Source organism: Ambystoma mexicanum, chromosome 7q, assembly GCF_040938575.1.
Source record: "Ambystoma mexicanum isolate Mex_15411 chromosome 7q, UKY_AmexF1_1, whole genome shotgun sequence".
Taxonomy (NCBI): domain Eukaryota; kingdom Metazoa; phylum Chordata; class Amphibia; order Caudata; family Ambystomatidae; genus Ambystoma; species Ambystoma mexicanum.
This window is the reverse complement of record NC_090941.1, coordinates 999,282,728-999,300,869: the sequence shown is the minus strand read 5'-3', so window position 1 is coordinate 999,300,869 and position 18,142 is coordinate 999,282,728. Positions and strand designations below refer to the sequence as shown.

General features: G+C 46.1%; 1 protein-coding gene across 1 annotated transcript in view; it reads right to left on the bottom strand.

Annotated features, from left to right (window-relative positions):
- CHRDL2 (chordin like 2) overlaps nucleotides 1-18,142 on the bottom strand; it is a 719,513-nt gene that overhangs the window by 71,319 nt on the left and 630,052 nt on the right. The window contains exon 10 of the mRNA XM_069640163.1: nucleotides 15,988-16,080. Within this exon, the coding sequence (XP_069496264.1) occupies nucleotides 15,988-16,080 (93 nt within the window). The remainder of the gene's footprint in view (nucleotides 1-15,987; nucleotides 16,081-18,142) is intronic.

Genomic DNA, 18,142 nt, shown 5'->3' with positions numbered 1-18,142 from the left:
CATATTCTCCCCTTTAATCCAATTAGTGAGACATAAAAAAACGAATTCATCATCTGAATAATTTTTCATAAAAAGCTCTTCGGCTGTCAATTCTCTCAATCTACATCCTTCACTGAGGGCTATCACTGCTCTACATCCTCTACCCTCATCATCTGGTACATGAACTGCTGCTTCTAACTCTAAAGGGATGCCTGTCCATCTTCATCATCCATGGATATTTCTGGTCTAAACAAAACGTTTTCAGGTATTATCTATATTTTACCTACCAATTTAGGTAACCGCGATAATAACACAGTCACTCCACACAAAAATACTTCTGGGTCTAAGGTGATTCCTTGTAATGTTTTCTGGCCTGTGAAGGCTAACACAAATGTGTTCACATTCATATAATGTATCCCTGAAGTGGAACACACTATTCCCTCATCAGTAAAAGATATTGGGCCTCATTACACGGACGGCAGTAACCATGGCGCTATTAGCGGCATGGTTGCCACCGGTATTTTACCGAGTCCGCCATGGTGATTGGCGGAATTACCGCCCTATTCCAAGGTGTGTGGGGGCGGTAATTCCCCATTCACCAAGGCACTTCCCCATTCCCATTTTTGCCCCCATAGGGCTCAATGGGAATGGGGAAGGCGGTAATTACGGTAAAACCAGCCGTTAAGGTAGGGTCCCACAAAGGGACCTCGTAGTAAGGCGGTAAGGGTTTACCGGCACTGGTACCCTTACCGGTACTGGTAAACCCTTACCACCATCCATGTAATGAGGCCCATTGTCATGTTAATTTTTTGTCATGGGGGCGTGGCCTGGAGCTCATGGCGCACAGAGGCTGAATTGCCGAGCTCCGGCCGAGGCGCCGTTTCTAGATCCTGTTGCCGACCTAACCTACACTCTCGGAGACGGAAAGGCGACTCCGAGGAAGGAGGAAACGGTTCCCGACAAGGCAGAGCTGTTCCGCTGAAAAAACGGATCAACAGGACGCGAGGGACCGCACTCGAACCGGTCCCCCCTACCCGTCCTTGACGACATCCAAGATGGCGGATCGCCGATGAATGCAGCCTTCCTCGGAGGTGAAGCCAACCGCCACCACTCCTAAGGGCGCTCCTCCCGGAGCTTACTGGAACACTCAGAGCCCCCCTCGCCGCAACAGGGACTGCTGTGAGGTTCATACCCCGAGGGGATTGGGGTCGGCGCGGACCGCGAGCTGCCTGGAACTGGGGGAGCGGTCCGTGAGGCCCGGAGTCTCCCGTCCGGAACTCCTTCCCGTCGCGGCCACGCCAAACACACTTGCCCGGATACCGAGACGGGCGGCCCGAGGGCAGCGAGGCGGCGGACCTCTGATTACCCGACCTCACTGAGCGGAGGCGGATGGTTCAGGTGAGGAGCTGGAGGGAATCACCCGTTGCGCCCACCATACGCGTTCCCTGAGACGCATCCAGTAGACGCTATGGGCCTCGCCCCGGTGGCTGTCCAACAGACCCTTGACGACCAAGCATACGCAATTGGGCCCAAGACACGGGAAGCCAACTTCTGACTCTCTGAGTCGTCGGACATAATCCTGCCTTAACGTACTAAGCCTGGTACGCCCGCCCAGCCCTGAACCTACCCGAATCACCCCACAAATTGTACGCCTTACCTCTGCAGCACGTCGGACAACTCACGACTTGATGATGGCTGCCAGGAACAAAGGGAAACCAGCTACCATGGATTCGTATGTTTCCACTAAATCCAAGTTATCTACGCAAATTCTCCCTCCCACCCCCGAACCGGCACAGGCCAGAGAGAGTGAAACAGCTGACAACCATACCCAAGTAATGGAGGCTATAGCTTCGCTAAGAACACACATAGACACTAAAATGGAGGAATTCAGATCCGACATCCAACTTATACGCCAAGATGCCAGAAACTTGTCTGAGAGGGTGAGAAACGCTGAGACAACCATTTGCGAAACGACCGAAGATACCGTAGCCCTGAAGACCAAAGTCATAGACCTAGAGAGGAAGGTGACGGCATTAGAGACAAGATCCGAGGAAGCAGAGGGTCGGGCCAGAAGGGGAAATATCAGAATACTGGGAGTGCCCGAGGGAAGCGAAGGCCCGAATCCAACGGCCTACACTGAGTCTCTGATTCTACAGGAGATTGGCGCAGCGAAGCTAACCCAAGGGTTCTCAGTCGAAAGAGCGCATAGGTCCCTCCAGAAGAGGCCTCCACCTGGCTCACACCCACGACCCATAATCGCCAAAATACTCAACTTTCAGGACAGGGAGACCATACTGAGGTATTCCAGAGAGGAAGGCCCAATAGAACGGGGTAACTCCAAAATCGCTATCTACCCTGACTATACCCAGAAAGTTCAGAGAGAAAGAAACTCATTTGTACCAGTGAAAGCGAGGCTAAGACAGCTAAACCTGAAATACATGCTTCTCTACCCCTCGAGATTGAAGGTCATCTTCAAGGGAAGGGCGATATTTCTGGAAAATCCAACAGCCGCCAATATGTGGCTAGAAGATAACAACCTCGCAGAAGGGACGGACGCTCCCCAGACCGCATGAGATACGACCCCAAGGAGGGACACGCTAACCACAAGTGGCCGGACCACGGAAGGTAATCCAGCTAACAGTCAGCTACATAGAAACGGCCCTCGTTCGGCCTCGCCACCAGGCAACAGACCTATCCCCCGCAAACAACCTAGGTCGGGCTAACCACCTGCCTAACCTACCTCACGCCCGATACCCGGATAGGTCCTGACGGCTTGAGAGCGCCTGAGCATCACCATGACGATGTAATCGCTGGGCGCACCAGTTTGAGTTTTGTTAATTGTTTTGTTAGTTACACAGTCTACATGTCACAGACGTCGAAAATGGGCAAGAAGGAAGTATATTATGTCTCCGGGGGTGTGGAACCGGACTACCTCCGCCTGCTGTATCATAACTCACGACTAGGATTGATCCGGACTCCCGTCGAAGAGTGGCCCGCTGGGCCCGAAGCACCGCCCCGATGGCGTCACATCTCAAAGTAATGACGTGGAATGTGAGGGGGATGAGCTCATACTTGAGGCGGAATCGAATACAGTCCTATCTCCGCAGGAAGAAAATATCGATTGCAATGTTGCAAGAGACACATCTCACGGAGGAAGCCTTGTCTAAAATAATCGAAAAATGGGCTGGGACCGGGAGAGGATCATCTTACTCCAAATACTCGAGGGGAGTGCTCACCTGGGTGAACCCGAATGTACCATTCCAATTACAAGGATTTGAATCTGACAAGGAAGGAAGGTACGTGATAATGTGGGGTACTATTGAACAGACTCCAATTTGTTTAGTCAATTCATACTTCCCACAACATGGAATACCTTCGCACCTCAAGGCGGTGTGCTCACGGATGACACTCCACCGAAATAAGACCTTCATATGGGGAGGGGACTTTAATTGTGTCATAGATGGCTCTAAAGACAGGTCCACGCCACCCCCACACCCAAGAAACCCCGCTACGTCTGCCTTGACAGACGCACTGGAACACCTTGACTTGGTGGACATCTGGAGGGAACAGCATCCCGAAAAAAGGAACTATTCCTACTATTCGGCCCCACACAAGGTCTACACAAGAATCGACCACTTGTTTGTCGACAGAGAACAAGCCTCACTGGTTGAAACCACGACGTACTTGGGAAGATCAATCTCTGACCATTCCCCACTGGTCATGCAATGGCAAATCGAAAGACCTAGACCTCCAATCCCTATGTGGAGAATGCCCACGGCGACCCTCGCTGACCCTGTGTTTAAAGAAGACCTCGCCGAAAAACTTGAGGAATATATTGATATTAACAAAGGCTCAGTGTCCACCTGGAGCACATTGTGGGAGGCCATGAAGGTAGTAATCAGAGGAGAAATAATATCCAAAGCTGGGGGCACTCGTAGACAACTGAGAGCCGATCTCGAAGCACAAGAGGAGGAGATCCTACGTTTGGAATCCACCTCAACCACTACACCAGAGGCTGAAGGGAGACTGAAGGAAGCCCGTGAGAAATGCCAAGCTTCCTGGGATAGACTGGAGAAGTTTGATTTTGCAACATACACCACTAGATCCCACAGGGAGTCCGACAAACCCGGAAGACTGCTGGCTTGGCTGTGTAAGCGAGAACGCCCCAAACACCTCCCAACGGAGATACTCGATGAAAAAGGGATAAGACACAGGACACAACTGGGTATCAATGAAGCGTTTGCCGAATTCTACTCCACGTTATACTCCCATGACACACAAATACCCAGGGAGGATATTAGAGACACATTGGATGAGATAGGCCTCCCAAGAATATCCAGCGAACAAAGAGAAGCATTAGAATTGGAAATTACGGCTGAAGACGTGTCTGCAGCAATAAGATCACTGGCTACCAGCAAGGCCCCAGGAAGCGACGGCCTTCCGCCCGAATTCTACAAAACGTATGAAGCCATTCTCACCCCGATTCTCCACGGGGTTTATCAGGAGGCTTATGAAAATGGGGTCTTACCTAACACAATGAAGGAGACGATAATAATCCCCATGCTTAAACCAAACAAACCACCCAACGATTGTGACTCCTACCGCCCTTTGGCCATGTTAAATTACGACAGCAAGATTCTTACCACCATACTGGCCTGCAGACTTGCTAGGGTGGTCGGGTCCCTCGTACACGAAGATCAGAATGGCTTTGTTCCAGGGCGCAACACCACGGCCAACCTGAGACGACTCCAGCATGTTATGGCCGAAACCCGTGAGAGCGAAGAGGATCTGGCGATCTTGTCGCTCGACGCCATTAAGGCCTTTGATTCCATCTACTGGGAGTGGCTTATCGAGGTACTAAGAGGGTTTGGGTTTGGCGAAGGATTCATCAGATGGATCACAGTGCTTTACAATTCTCCCGAAGCAAGAGTAAAGACCGGCCGAATGGTGTCTGGATCCTGGAAAATACAGAGGGGCACCAGACAAGGGTGTCCGCTGTCGCCCATGCTATATATATTGGGTCTGGAGCCGATTGCCATATACTTTAGGAAACAGTTTTTTGATGCAGGCATCTCGGTAGGCAACGAGCACAATATAATATCACTGTACGCGGATGATGTACTGCTATACCTGAGGGATCCCCAAGCTAACGCACCAATCACACTGGAAGTACTAGACAACTTCGCAAAATACTCTGGGATCAAATTCAGCAGACTGAAGTCCTCAGCTTTCCCTTTGGCCAGCTTGAGAGGCCTCGATGAGGCAGAACTCCCGAATATAGGGATGAAGTGGCAAATCGACAAGTTCCGGTACTTAGGAATCAATGTGGGCCACACCCCAGAGATCACACACGACCACAATACTGAAGCAGCATTAACCAATCTCCGCAGATCTATGAAATTTTGGTCAAGACTCCCACTTGCGATGGTAGGAAGAGCAGCAATTATCAAGATGATAGTTCTTCCCCGTTTCTTATATTTCTTTGTCAACATATGCCACTACGTTAGACCGCCATTCTTTAAGAAACTGGAGTCACTCATTAAAGACTTCCTGTGGGGACCTACCAGACACAAATTGTCCTTAGCCACCCTAACCCTACCGCATAAGGAAGGAGGAATACAACTCCCAGATCTCCAGCTGTATTATCTTGCGGCACAACTCAGCCATGTGACTAAGTGGATCTCAGACGAGCAATCGGCTGAGCTGGGACTGATACGGCAAGCGTCTTCCGAAGTACTCCCCAGAGAAACGCTTTGGAACCCTTTACAACAGAAATCTGGTGCCCCCATGATTGTCGAACTTGGAAGGCGGATCTGGTCCAGAACTTGCTACATTAGGCAAGCGAAACACCCCTACTCTCCAGACAACCCCATCCTGGCTGACACATGCAAAACACAAACGGACCTTTCAATAGCCAGGAGATGGGAGGACGCTGGAATTTACACATGGGGAGATATGTTTGAGGATGGCGAGTTCAGGGACTTTGAAACTTTGCAGACCAACGAAGGGCTACCGAGGGGCCAATTTCTCTGGTACCATCGTATCAAACATATCGCCAAGAAAAACTGGAGCAGCTGGCCAGAGGAACCCACCCCGGACCCACTGTTGCAAGAAATGCATGACCTTACAGATGGCTGGAAACCCGTCTCCCGATTGTATAAAAGACTCAATGACAAACCTAATCCCAAAAGCCCGGCGCTAAAGGCGAAGTGGGAAGTGGATCTTGAAACTGCACTCACAGACAAGGAATGGGAGAGAGTACTTTTATACCCCAAGAAGGTCTCGAGGAACTCTAGATTTGGCCAGATACAACTAAACGTTCTATACCGGACGTACATGACCCCGCACAGGGTGGCCTCCTTCAACAAACAGGCCTCCTCAGCATGCCCATGGTGTGGGAGTGACGGGGCTGATCTCATCCACATGTTCTGGACTTGCACCAAGGCAATGGCGTTGTGGTCCAGAGTACGACAGACCTGCACAGATGCTGGAATAAGCAGATATGCGTGGACTCCCAGAGAATGCCTATTAGGGACTTACCCTAGGCCAAGCAAATACAAACACGTCATAAAGCTGATGGATATCGCATGCATACTGGCGAAGAGAACCATAGCCATGGCATGGAAGACACCAGGGGGACTGAGACATGAGCGCTGGTTGAGAGAATTGGAGAGATGGACCGCAGCCGAAACCAGAGCCTGGCAGGATGGAGTCGCCTATGGAGGAGACATGTCGAGCGGCACCCTTGATTCTTGGAAGGCCCTCCTGCGAGACATACACTTCAGCGCAGATCATAAACCCCCCTGAAGAACTGTACTACTCTCACTACACCCGAACTCAAGCATTGAAACACAGACGATGCCATCCCGATCACTATCCCCTTCACTTCCTGAGAAATGGAACTTTTATCGGTGACATACCCACCTGAGCCAGACGCCCTTTCTATATGTAGACTGTTGTTGTTTAGTGTTAGAAGTTTTATTTTTGGTAACTCCACACATTTCTAAATGCACCTAATATAAAAGCTAAAGGAACGCGTAATAAATTATCCTACTCTAAAGTGATGCAACTAATAGGATGAAAAACATTTGGAGGCAGTTACTGTTGGTTATTGTTCGGTTATAATGTTCTTATACTCGTGTTATATATTATATGTTGGCAATCATGCACATTGATGGCACCATGTCGATTTAAGAAATGCCAATAAAAACATTTAAAAATAAATAAATGTTAATTTTTTGTCATTAAAGTCACTTCTCAATATGTTAACTGGTGTCTGCCAAGAACATAAGGGCATCGACATGTTGTGTTCTCCTATAGAGATTTGCTAATTTGTCTGTGAAGGAACTAAGCTCATCGCCCTGCGCTTCCATGGCAATTCCTGACATTGGGTACTTTCCCACCCGGACACAGGAATAAGTTGCTCCAGTGTCTACAAGGAACGAAAATGTCTTGCCTCCTATCGTTACCTTGACCCTTGGTTACTCTTGGGTGTCCGGTGTCACTGATAGTACTGAACACATCATGTCGCTCTGTGGGCTATCCTATTGTGGATTTAAATTCATCCCTGTACCTGTGAAAGGATTTCCTCCTACCTCCTCCTTATGCTTAATAGCATCCACTCCTTCTCAGGTGGATTTTCTTTCTCGCTCTGGTACATTTTCCACAACTCTAAAATGGCCAATCTTTTCTGTAACTTCTTCCCCTTGTACGTAACATGTAATTATGTTGTCATATGTTGCAATACTGTTTATGACAACAAACTCTCTTTAGGCCATGGCATGAGTGTTTTATTAGTCGTGCCTCTGACCCACTTTGCGTGATACTGTCTATTTTGGTTGTGTATCTCAGCAGTGTCCTGCATAGGTGTAGAAGAGGATTGTCCCTCATGATGACAAGTCAATCTCGACTGTCAATACTCTGCAGATCTTTTATTCTCTTATTCATTTTATCAAGTGTTTGAGCAGGCACCATCAATCACCGCTTATTACCTAAGAAACTATGTTTTAACCAATGCAATGATGTTCTTTTTGTTCCTTCATTTATACTTTCTATCAATTTTAACTGTTTCTTTTTTATTATTGATGTTTTAGGAGTCTCTTCTTTATTGTATTGCTATTCTCCTTGGATTTCTACCCTCCTGATTGACGTCAACCTCTTAATTTAAAAATCTGATGCTCTCCTTAATATTTTATTATTTATCATTTTATATCTCCTAATCTGGACAAAATAAAAGTTTTATACTGACACACTTATAACCCCATACACATGTGCACTTTTAAATTGTCTGTGTACGCCTTCCTTTACTATCTTAAGTACATTTATGTCATCTCACTTTTTACCCCATTTTGGAGTTTGATACGCACTCTTCTTCTTGGCTTTGCCTCAGGAATCCTTAAACAATACTCCTATATTTGGAGTTTAAGTGCATAGCCTTCTATCCCTCTTGGAACCAAGAATTGAGGTATCTATTTCTCTCATATCTTATCCCCTTACTTCTATAGATATATTTGCAATACAGTCCCTCCCCCTATTTATGCCACCTTCGATGTTCTACTTACATCCATGGCCCAGCTCGTGTCCCTCTGCATCGACTATTCCCCAATCGACCAGTTCACCTTCAGTCCATGGGGCACCTGCAGGGACCGGATAGTAATTTTGTCAAAGGGGCACCTGCCGACTGATTCTTCTCACATGTGTGTATTTGCACACTGATCTCGACAGGAAGCTCCATGTCTTCTGGCTTATGGTGGAATCAATCAAAAGTCTGAGAGTCTAGATCTGGGCCTAGGTCAATTAGACCAGAACCATCCGCACTGCTACTTGAAGCATCTCATGTGCTAGATGGAATTACCAATAATGATCTCGGACCCAAATAACCGGAAAGACTCAAAGAATATGGCAAAGTGCTCCTTTATTATCAGCATTAAAATAAAGTAGGGCCATCTGGTGAATAACAGGCAGTAATTCATGCACTCACACACAAATGTGATTATACAAAGGTCTTATACCTTGATATGGGCCATCTATGACATCATGCTCTGTGGCAAACTAAAACCTATTGAAGGGAGGGATTTGTTAAGGGAACATATGTACCTATAGTATCTATAAGTGTTAATAACTTCATTGGCTGCCCCTTGTCTGGTGTGCACACCTTAAACCACATCTAAATATGTATAATACTGATTATAGTGGAAAAATTGCAGCAGTTTGGTCTTTGAAACATTGTATAGCATGTTGCTAAATAGACCCTATGATTTGTTGGCATGCTTTCCCATCCTTGAACGGCTCGTTAGCAGCATGTAAGCAGAACGAAACTCAGTTGCCGCATGCAATGTCAGACTAGTCCCCACTTTCCCAATTAGTCCATCGTCTCTCATCTGTCAGGCCCCAAGCCAAGGCTTCTGCTTTGTAGGATAAGATGAAGTGGGGTAAGTATGGATAACAGAAGTGCTTAGGTAATAAGCTATTGATTACAATAGTCAAAGGGTTGGATAGCTTCACACCTGTGAAAGTAGAGATTAACCCTCTAAATCCCTATTAATTCATAATAGACACAAATACACTTTCACAGTTACGTGCTTGTCCCTTCAATGATTCTAACACACAAGCTGCTAATGATTTTCTTATCCAAAATTGTTTTCTTAGTTGCAATTTATTAATTGCTTGACTGTTTCACTGTTGTCGACACGTGTTTTTTTCGACCTTCTGGTTGTTTTCAATGCTTTATATTTGTGTCTATCTCATCTGACGTCCCATTGTTCAATTTGTGTAAGCGTATAAACATAAATCTTGATGTGTCAAGTTGATTATATTAATTGTCCCGATGATTGCTATCAGCTTCTGATTAAAGTTGCAATCCTCCCGATATGGAGTGTAATCCTGTTCGGGTAGCAGCATTTCACGTGGCAATCTCCTTTGTAGTTGAAGCCCGCTCTCTGTTCTGGGACATTCAAGTGAGTGCATGCACACTTTTATGTTAATTTCGGCTTAATCAATAGTCCTTGTTTTCAACTTCTGAATCACGCGTGAGGAGACCACAAATTCTATTTACTGCTATGTCATTCCATTAAATTGGGTGTCATTCCCCTTCCCGGCCTCTAGAAACTTGCTCACTCCATCTTACATAGGTTTTCCGCATCTTTAATTGTCTAATACTTGACTCTTGCAGATATTTTCTCCTTCGCTTCTCCTTCGCTTAATCTAGGAGAAACATGTTTTACATACATGGCTTATCCTTTTGACTCCCCTGTTGCCTCACAATTAGCCCTTGAAGTAGCATCCTTGATGCCAAGCCAATAGACTCATCTTTATTCCTCACACAAAGCTGTTGTTTGAGCGTCTCCTGAATCTGCAGCCCTTGTCCGTCTAGGAGGTATCTTGAATGGTTTTAATACAAGTCTGATGTCCATCTTTCCATCATGGCTGCTCTAGCCAATTTATGTTTTACTCTGCAGCAAGGTTCTGTATGTCTCATCTACTTTGTTTTTCTGCGTATATACATTTCTTAATCAGTAGGTTACTTTATCTTCTTTGCATATACGATTTCTTCATATTCGATTTCATGTTTCTCTTGTTTCTTCAGTTAAATCTGTATTCTTTGAGTATTTGCATATCGTTTCAGTAAATCTCAGTATCTTTCCTCTATGACATCACTCTGCTCTTATCAGATTTCACTTATAACTCTATGAAGTGCAATGGTGTGTGCAGACATCCTTCCACCCGCTCAGTGCAAGGGTACATTCAATACAGTTGTTTGGGTGCATATCGTCACTCATAGGGCCTCATTACACGGAAGGCGGTGAGCCATGGCGCTATTAGCGCCATGGCTCATGCCGGTAAAATACCGGCACCGCCTTGGCGGAGAGGGGATTTACCGCCCCATTCCAAGGTTGGAGGGGCGGTAAATCCCCCTTCCGCCATTGCCCTTCCCCATTCCCATTTCTGCCCCATAGGGCTCTATGGGAATGGGGAAGGCGCTAATTACGGCACCGCAATTTTGCGGTGCCGTAATTAGCTCCGAGGTCCCTTAGCGGGTTGGTTTTTAACGCCTGCAAAAAGCAGGCGTTAAAGCACCAACCCGCTAAGGGACCTCGTAGTAAGGCGGTAATGGTTAACGGTCACTGTTACCATTAACGGTGGCCGTTAACCATTACCGCCTTCCGTGTAATGAGGCCCATAGACTCAATGAGGTATTGGTTTGATACCTGGTGTCCCACATAAGACTCTCCTCCTACTGGTCCAGTATGACAGAGGTGAGGGGGCGGAAACTAAGGATAACATGTCCACCTGCTCCTCTACAGTGAAATTAGATATAACTTTGTTTTTGTGCATATTACGGACAACTCCTGTAGCAGCAAGTTTCATTGGGTTGCACAGTTTCAAGGCTGTCAGAACATTTCTACCAGCTATGCTACAACAAAAGCGGTATGCCAATGTAAGGAAACAAAAACAGATGGTTCGGTGCTTTTCAAAAAGGCGGTTCCGCTGCTTCATTTAATTTAGCAGCCTGTTTAAAAACCAGAGCTCAATTAACAAAACTTTGTGTTCAACAGGAGCAAACTGCAGCTAGGGCAATTTGCACCTGCTCAATCATGCTCATTGCCATTCATGGTCAAATTCCGGCAAATTTCCGGCCTATATCATTACTACCATTCCTTAATAAGCTTATGGAGTCCTTGATCTCACCTCTGATTTGTTCTTTTCTTGAAAATTCTGCTTTCTTTGATCCCTTTCAGTCTGGATTTCCCCCCGGTCGTGGCACGGAGAGTGTGCTGGTATCTATTGTGGAGGATGTAGCCCAACTCTCCAACCAAAGTGGGGTGGGTGCACTGATATTACTAGATCTGTCAGTGGCATTTGACACTGTCGACCACTCCATCCTGCTTGGCCTTCTTGCCGGGGCAGGCCCATAAAACCAGGTGTTATCCTGGTTTAAGTTGTTCTTGACTGATCGGGCTCAATCTCTTTCACTTTCCCCTTTTCGCTCAGAACCTGTTTCTTTATTGTGTGGGGTCCCGCAGGGCTCCGCCTTGCCCCTGATTCTATTTAATGTGTACATCCAAACTTTAGTTGAGCTCATCCACTCCCAGGCCATCCGTTACTACTCCTATGCTGACGATACACAGATCACTGTGCGGCTTAATCTATCTCAACCTGACACTGCGTCTCAGCTAATGAGTTGCTTGGAGGAGGTGGGTGGGTGGATGAGCGGCAACTGGTTGAAGCTGAATGAGGATAAGATGGTGGTACTGGTGGTTGGTCCCTCTTCTGCTTCTTTTCTCTGGACTCAGGCATTTTGGCCATCTATTCTCTGCCCTTTTCCTTCTCCGGTTTCGGTAGTTAGGGACCTATGTGTAAAAATATCTGCATCTCTGTCAAATGAAGTCCAGGGCTCTTCTATCTGTGAAGCTGGACAAACCAAATTAAAAATTGTGTTGTACATTTTGCAGTATCTTCCTTCAAAGTTACATACTCCTGTGGTGGCTTTGTTGGTTATGAGTACAGCTGACTACTGCAACTCTGTATTTCTAGCTCAGCCTGCATATCTGACCCATCATTTGCAACCTTTGCAGAAGTCGGCAGCTAGAATTGTAACAAAAACAAATTGTAGATCACATATTTATACTGTCCTTCGCCGGCTTCACTGGCTTCCCATGACTAAGCGGATTCAATTCAAGTCAATGCGCTTTTTATGGAATTGGAGCTGAATATTTGCAATCCAAATTTCGCCCTAATGTCCCTAGGTGCTCTCGCTGCTCTGAGGAGGGTCTTCTTATTCAAGTGCCCCGTTTTAGAGTCAGGTAGGCGGTCATGCATTCTCAGTAGCCACTGCTGAACTCTGGAATTCTCTCCCTCTTCCACTCTGGGCTACTGAGAATCACCTATCTTTTTGGAAATCTCTGAAGACCTTGCTCTTTTAAAGTTCTGCCTAGCTTTGGTTGATCTGTTCTGCTGGATCCTGTAGCACCAAGATGCCCTTGGGTGTACGTTTGCATTTTATACATGTATGTTACATAACATAACATGGTCACTCACAAAAAATCCCATGCAAACAGCACACAATTTGCGCCTGCAGCCATTGGTGACCTTAGAGCAACCTGATTCACAAAGATGGAGTAAATCTCTGGGAGCAATTCCCAGGGAGAGAACTTGCCCGTTGGAAGGTGAAAAGTGAAAGTAGTTCAGTTCTGCTGGTTCAGCAGAAAGAGGTGTAAAACAGTGGGGGAAGTATAAACATGGTAATAAAAGTGAGATTTGTCTGTCCAGATTTACCTGAATGCTACACCAGGTTTGAGGTACACATTGTGGCCCTGTAGTAATGAAGCAAGGGATAGGTGCCTTTTTTATCACTATGCTCTATGTGGAACGTGTAGGTGTGCCCCTCTTGTACATTACACTACTCAAACCCCTCCCATTTCCCACATGAACATTCGAGGTCAATGAAGGTCAATCCCCATCTCCCCGATTTAAGTTGCACAAATGCACGGGTGCAGATAGAACACGCAGGCGTAGCACGTACACCAGCATGAAAATGTTCGTCCTGCTAGCCTCAGGAATGGGTTGTAGGTTGCACGTAGGCAACTGTGCTCTTTCCAATGCTTTTGCACTCACAAAACAACTATACAAATTGGGCCTAAAAAGGTTATGGTCATTCACAGCGACTGGAGAAGAAGTGTGGGATGAGAAAGACAGCAATATTTATCTCAAAAGAAAGAATCAAGCAAGTATTAGCAATATCTCCTGCAAGTATTTGTTGAGGTATCGAAAAATGTATATTTTCATTAAATAAACAGTAAGCCTTAAAAGCCGAGCTACTGGAGCCCATTTTGCTCCTGTGATTAAATTGCCTGGAGGATACCTCTTACACTGGCACTACGTCTCGGGATGATAGCTCAGCGGCAACGTGCTCGCCTTGAATGCAAAATGACACAGCGGCAACCCAGGTCCGATCCCCGGGTCCGCGCTTAGAAACCTCTGGGTATTAAGCGCGTTATAAATAACCTATCATATCATATCTGCAAACAGATCCCTCATGGGCAATTTTCGTCATTTACACGCCGCAGTGCAAAAGAGAAGCGTTAAGTGATGCTGGAATCGGCTATACACGTCTATTTTGCACTCCGTAGTGCAAATAGAGGAATCTCCTCCTGTCATGTACGCATGGCAGGTGGCGTTTACAATGATTTCCTATGTAATCCACCTGCTGGAGCAAAAAGCAGTCGGTTTCCAAAGACAATCATTGGGTTTACGCCATCATCAAAATCTCATGCTGGCGTGAAACCAAGTTGTTTTTGAAGATGGAGGGTAGAAGAGAGGTGAAAACTTACCTCCTATTTCACCCCCACCCTCTGCCTTCAAATACAATACAAATTTCGCTGGGGCGTGAATGGAACCGTTAAACCAGGTGTCTTCAGCACCCCCATTTATGGTACAGGGGCCTCGAAAATGGGGAACAATGTGGTTACAGTAAGAACGGGGCGCTTCTTACTGTTAGTTAACTTTGAGGCGGTTATTAGCCCAAATTGCGATGAAATGACCCATTCCCCAACCATGAACACTATCACATCCCGGCCTCTTTTATATTAGTACCGCTGAGGGACAATGAGCCTGTAACAAGTGCTGTCATTGACCCTCGCTAGGTCGTTACCATCAGGACAAAGCCCTTGTCACAGCGTTCTCAGCCGCGCAAACTCTTCTTTGTTCTGCTGCCAGCTCACCAGTACCAATTTTGTGTCGCTGACGTCACAACAATAAAAGCGTGTGACAGATTCGATTTTGCGCTAGATCTGCATCCATTTTACAATACCCACGAACGCTGTATCGGTGGGTAATATAAGATGTATGCAGATGTAGCGCAGTATAAAATGTAAGCAGATGTAAATTGTGTCATGAAATGTACACCCAACATGGCCGTGCACGGAACACAATGACAAGTCTAGTCTCATTCTATTCCGATGAGAGACAGCTGGCGGTCATTTCCATTCAACGCTCTGGTTCTCCGCAGCCGAAAACAAGGTAAGAAACTCCTTTTTGGTTCTAATGCCATCTAGCATCCCGGCAAAAATCCCCAGGGATACTAATAGCAATAGAACCCTCGCAGAGGGAGCATTACCGGTTGGGTAATGCCCACAGGGCTACATTAAAGCCCTGTGGTGGTAATGCTCCCCTCCTCTGGTTCTATTGCTTTAATAATGACAACTTGTGTTCTCATTTAGCGCTTCATGCCAGATTCCTCTCACTTCTAGGCGCGATAGCAGATGTCTTTACTAAGTAATTTAATGGTACGCAGTCTATCATCTTGAAGATGAAGGTATGAGTCCGCCCGACCACAGGATTTAAATTTGCAAAGTGCAGGCTAGCCGACCCCACCTCTGAGGAGATTGCTTAACTCATGCGTTATCCGTCAGGGAGAAGATGGCTACACCATGAACCATAGGCTACGCCAAAACAAGCAAGATGCACGTCTTCAGATATAACATTTTTTTAAATTCGGACTGCTAAATAAATATTTGCAGTTTGGGAATAATTCTTGAGGCCGCTATAATAGAGTAAAAAAGAGCAAAGTTGCTGCAAACCAAAAGATGAAAAATACAGCTAAATGCCGCTGTACATTTATGATTCAAAGTTTGACTTGATGGTACTTTGTGCATGCTTCAGCGTGACATGGCTAACAACTTAGAATTAAAAAATCCAGGTACCACATCAGGTCACGTTTCTTTCTAAACAGTTTTTCATTATTGTACGAAATCTTCTCAACCCCCCCCCCCCCCCAAAGTATTTGCCATGACGGCTCATTCCAAGCCCGCTGTCTAATAATGGAACAGCTTGAAGTCAATGGGCCATGACCACAAACCTGCACCGCAGCGTGCCCTTACACGGTAGGCGATAAAGCAGCACACACCCAACACTTTTACAGCGTTGCACATTTTATGGGAGTTTCATGAAAGAGGCCTTGTGTGCAAATGAATGGCCGCTTCTCATCGGGTAAGTGTCATCGATACATACCTTCGCTCGTTCTCGTGACCAGCCTAAAGTTCTGGGATTCTTGTCTGAACTCGTTTTTCCCCACCTTCTTGATCTGAATCAAATGGAATATGCCTGTAAAAGAGAAACCTTTGTCAGAAAATGAACACTATGTCACTATGTTGAATATATTGTGCCCTTAAAGTGAATGTCTAGGTGGCTAATCTTGGGATTGCATTGCACCAATTACAATACGAGCAGTGATAAACGTTTTCTCGACCACTAGCATTTAATCCCAGATAGGTCCCAAAAGATCTGTCGATCTTTACATATGTGGATCTATCCGTTGGGAGTCCCATGTGATCAGTCTGAAATGGATCCATTTCACAACTCTTGTTGCTCTGAGACTCTAATTTTGCAAGGGGATCTTTGTTCACCTGTTGCTGTACCCCAGACCCTGACGTCCGATGGATCCTTCCCCCTGTCGCCCCTCCACATACGCCCGCACCGACGAGTGCACCCCTCCATCCTTACCAATCCCCGACAACCTGTTATCTGCCGCCTCCTCGTTTGATTTTTGTTCTCCCTTTAACTCTGCCCTCGTTGACGTCCACGACCTCAGCTTATTCAATGAGAGGCCCTTTCAGAAGGTGTTTTTGCAAGGCATGGTTTTCAAAATCTGTTTTTACACATTACTGTTTCACAATGGTTCCTTAATTGGTCAATATAAGAAATGTTGTATATTGTTGTATACACCAGAACTTTTGAAGCAGCAGCTGATTCAAAATTCTCAGACTTAGTGCCAGTGGCTCCCCTCTCCTATATGTCAATGAGCGAATCTAAGACTGGTTATCACCTGTAGACTAGCTTGTTTTCCTAATGGTTCTTTAAACTGATGCCTGTGCTTCTCATGTTCTACTGTCTGCTCTGAGTGAGATGGGGTCTGCCATCTTGGGTGGCAAGTGAACCCATCGTGGCCTGTCTGCACCTCCAGCTACTGTCTGCTACAGTTCCAGGTATTGGTTGTAGACCATACATTGAAAAGCAGTCACAAAGACCTTAACTTGAAAGGTTCTGTGAAAAGGGTCTCTTGCTGCGGACTGTGATAAAGTGATAGTTTATTGCAGGAAAAAAGACTCCCCTTAGTTCTGACCATCTGGGGTACTGCCAACTGACCAATGGCCCAAGGATCTGATCATAGCCTTGCAGAAGGGAGGTATGCCCCCAGTGATGCCACTGTACTCTGTGCACCGCAGATTGCAACATGGTGCACATTCACACTGAGCACCAATGCAATACAACATCTATCCAAGACACCATTCATCTTTTCAGCATCTGCCGGTTCTTATGAAGACTCCTCAAATTCATCTCTGCGTCTTGTCTAAATCCTGCAAAACTATGGTTGTATTTTCCTATTCTTGTCCTCAAGACCCACCACCATCACTGTCCCCTCCCAGCTTATCAGCCTGAAGCCATTTTGATCCATTACCAGGGATGCAGTCCACCATAAGCACCTTATTAAGGCATCATGTGGGACGATGCTCAAGCGTGAAAATCCATTATATGTCTTTGCTTATCTTTTTGGGGGCAAAAACACCTGAAGGCTCTTCCGCACAATTTGAAGATCCTTAACTTGGACTACATGCCCTAACTTACTTATAACTGGTTACTACTGCATGATTCTGAGATGAAATGCCTCCAAACAATACCCCGTATTTATACCGTAATTTCCTAAAACAAACCCAGCTATGACAAATCTTTTTAGTGAAGCAGTGCCCATGGCAGATCACCAACCTAAAGGACTAGTAAAGTATTAGAGGACCCCAAAAGGGAATGAGGAAATTCACATCGTGAGTGGCCATTTTCTCCTGATCTTCTCTGTGTAATGCCCAAAAGGGTACAGACTTTTCTGTATATTATTTGACAGGGGACAGTAACTGCACCATATCAATTTCCATTCCCAAAATATTTTTTCTGGGTGGCAAAACAGGACATGAGGATTTTTCAGGAATACTGCCTGCGGTAGTTCTTGAAACTGAATATTTTACCGCTGGTTGATTGGTGAAGGCCTAATGCTGCAGAAGCCCTCAGATTTCTGCATGCAGTGATGGTAATTGCTGCTTACAGCGAATCTAGGCTACTCGCTGCCGGTATCATAATGGGATTACGAGTCCAAAATGTTCTGGAACATTAGCCG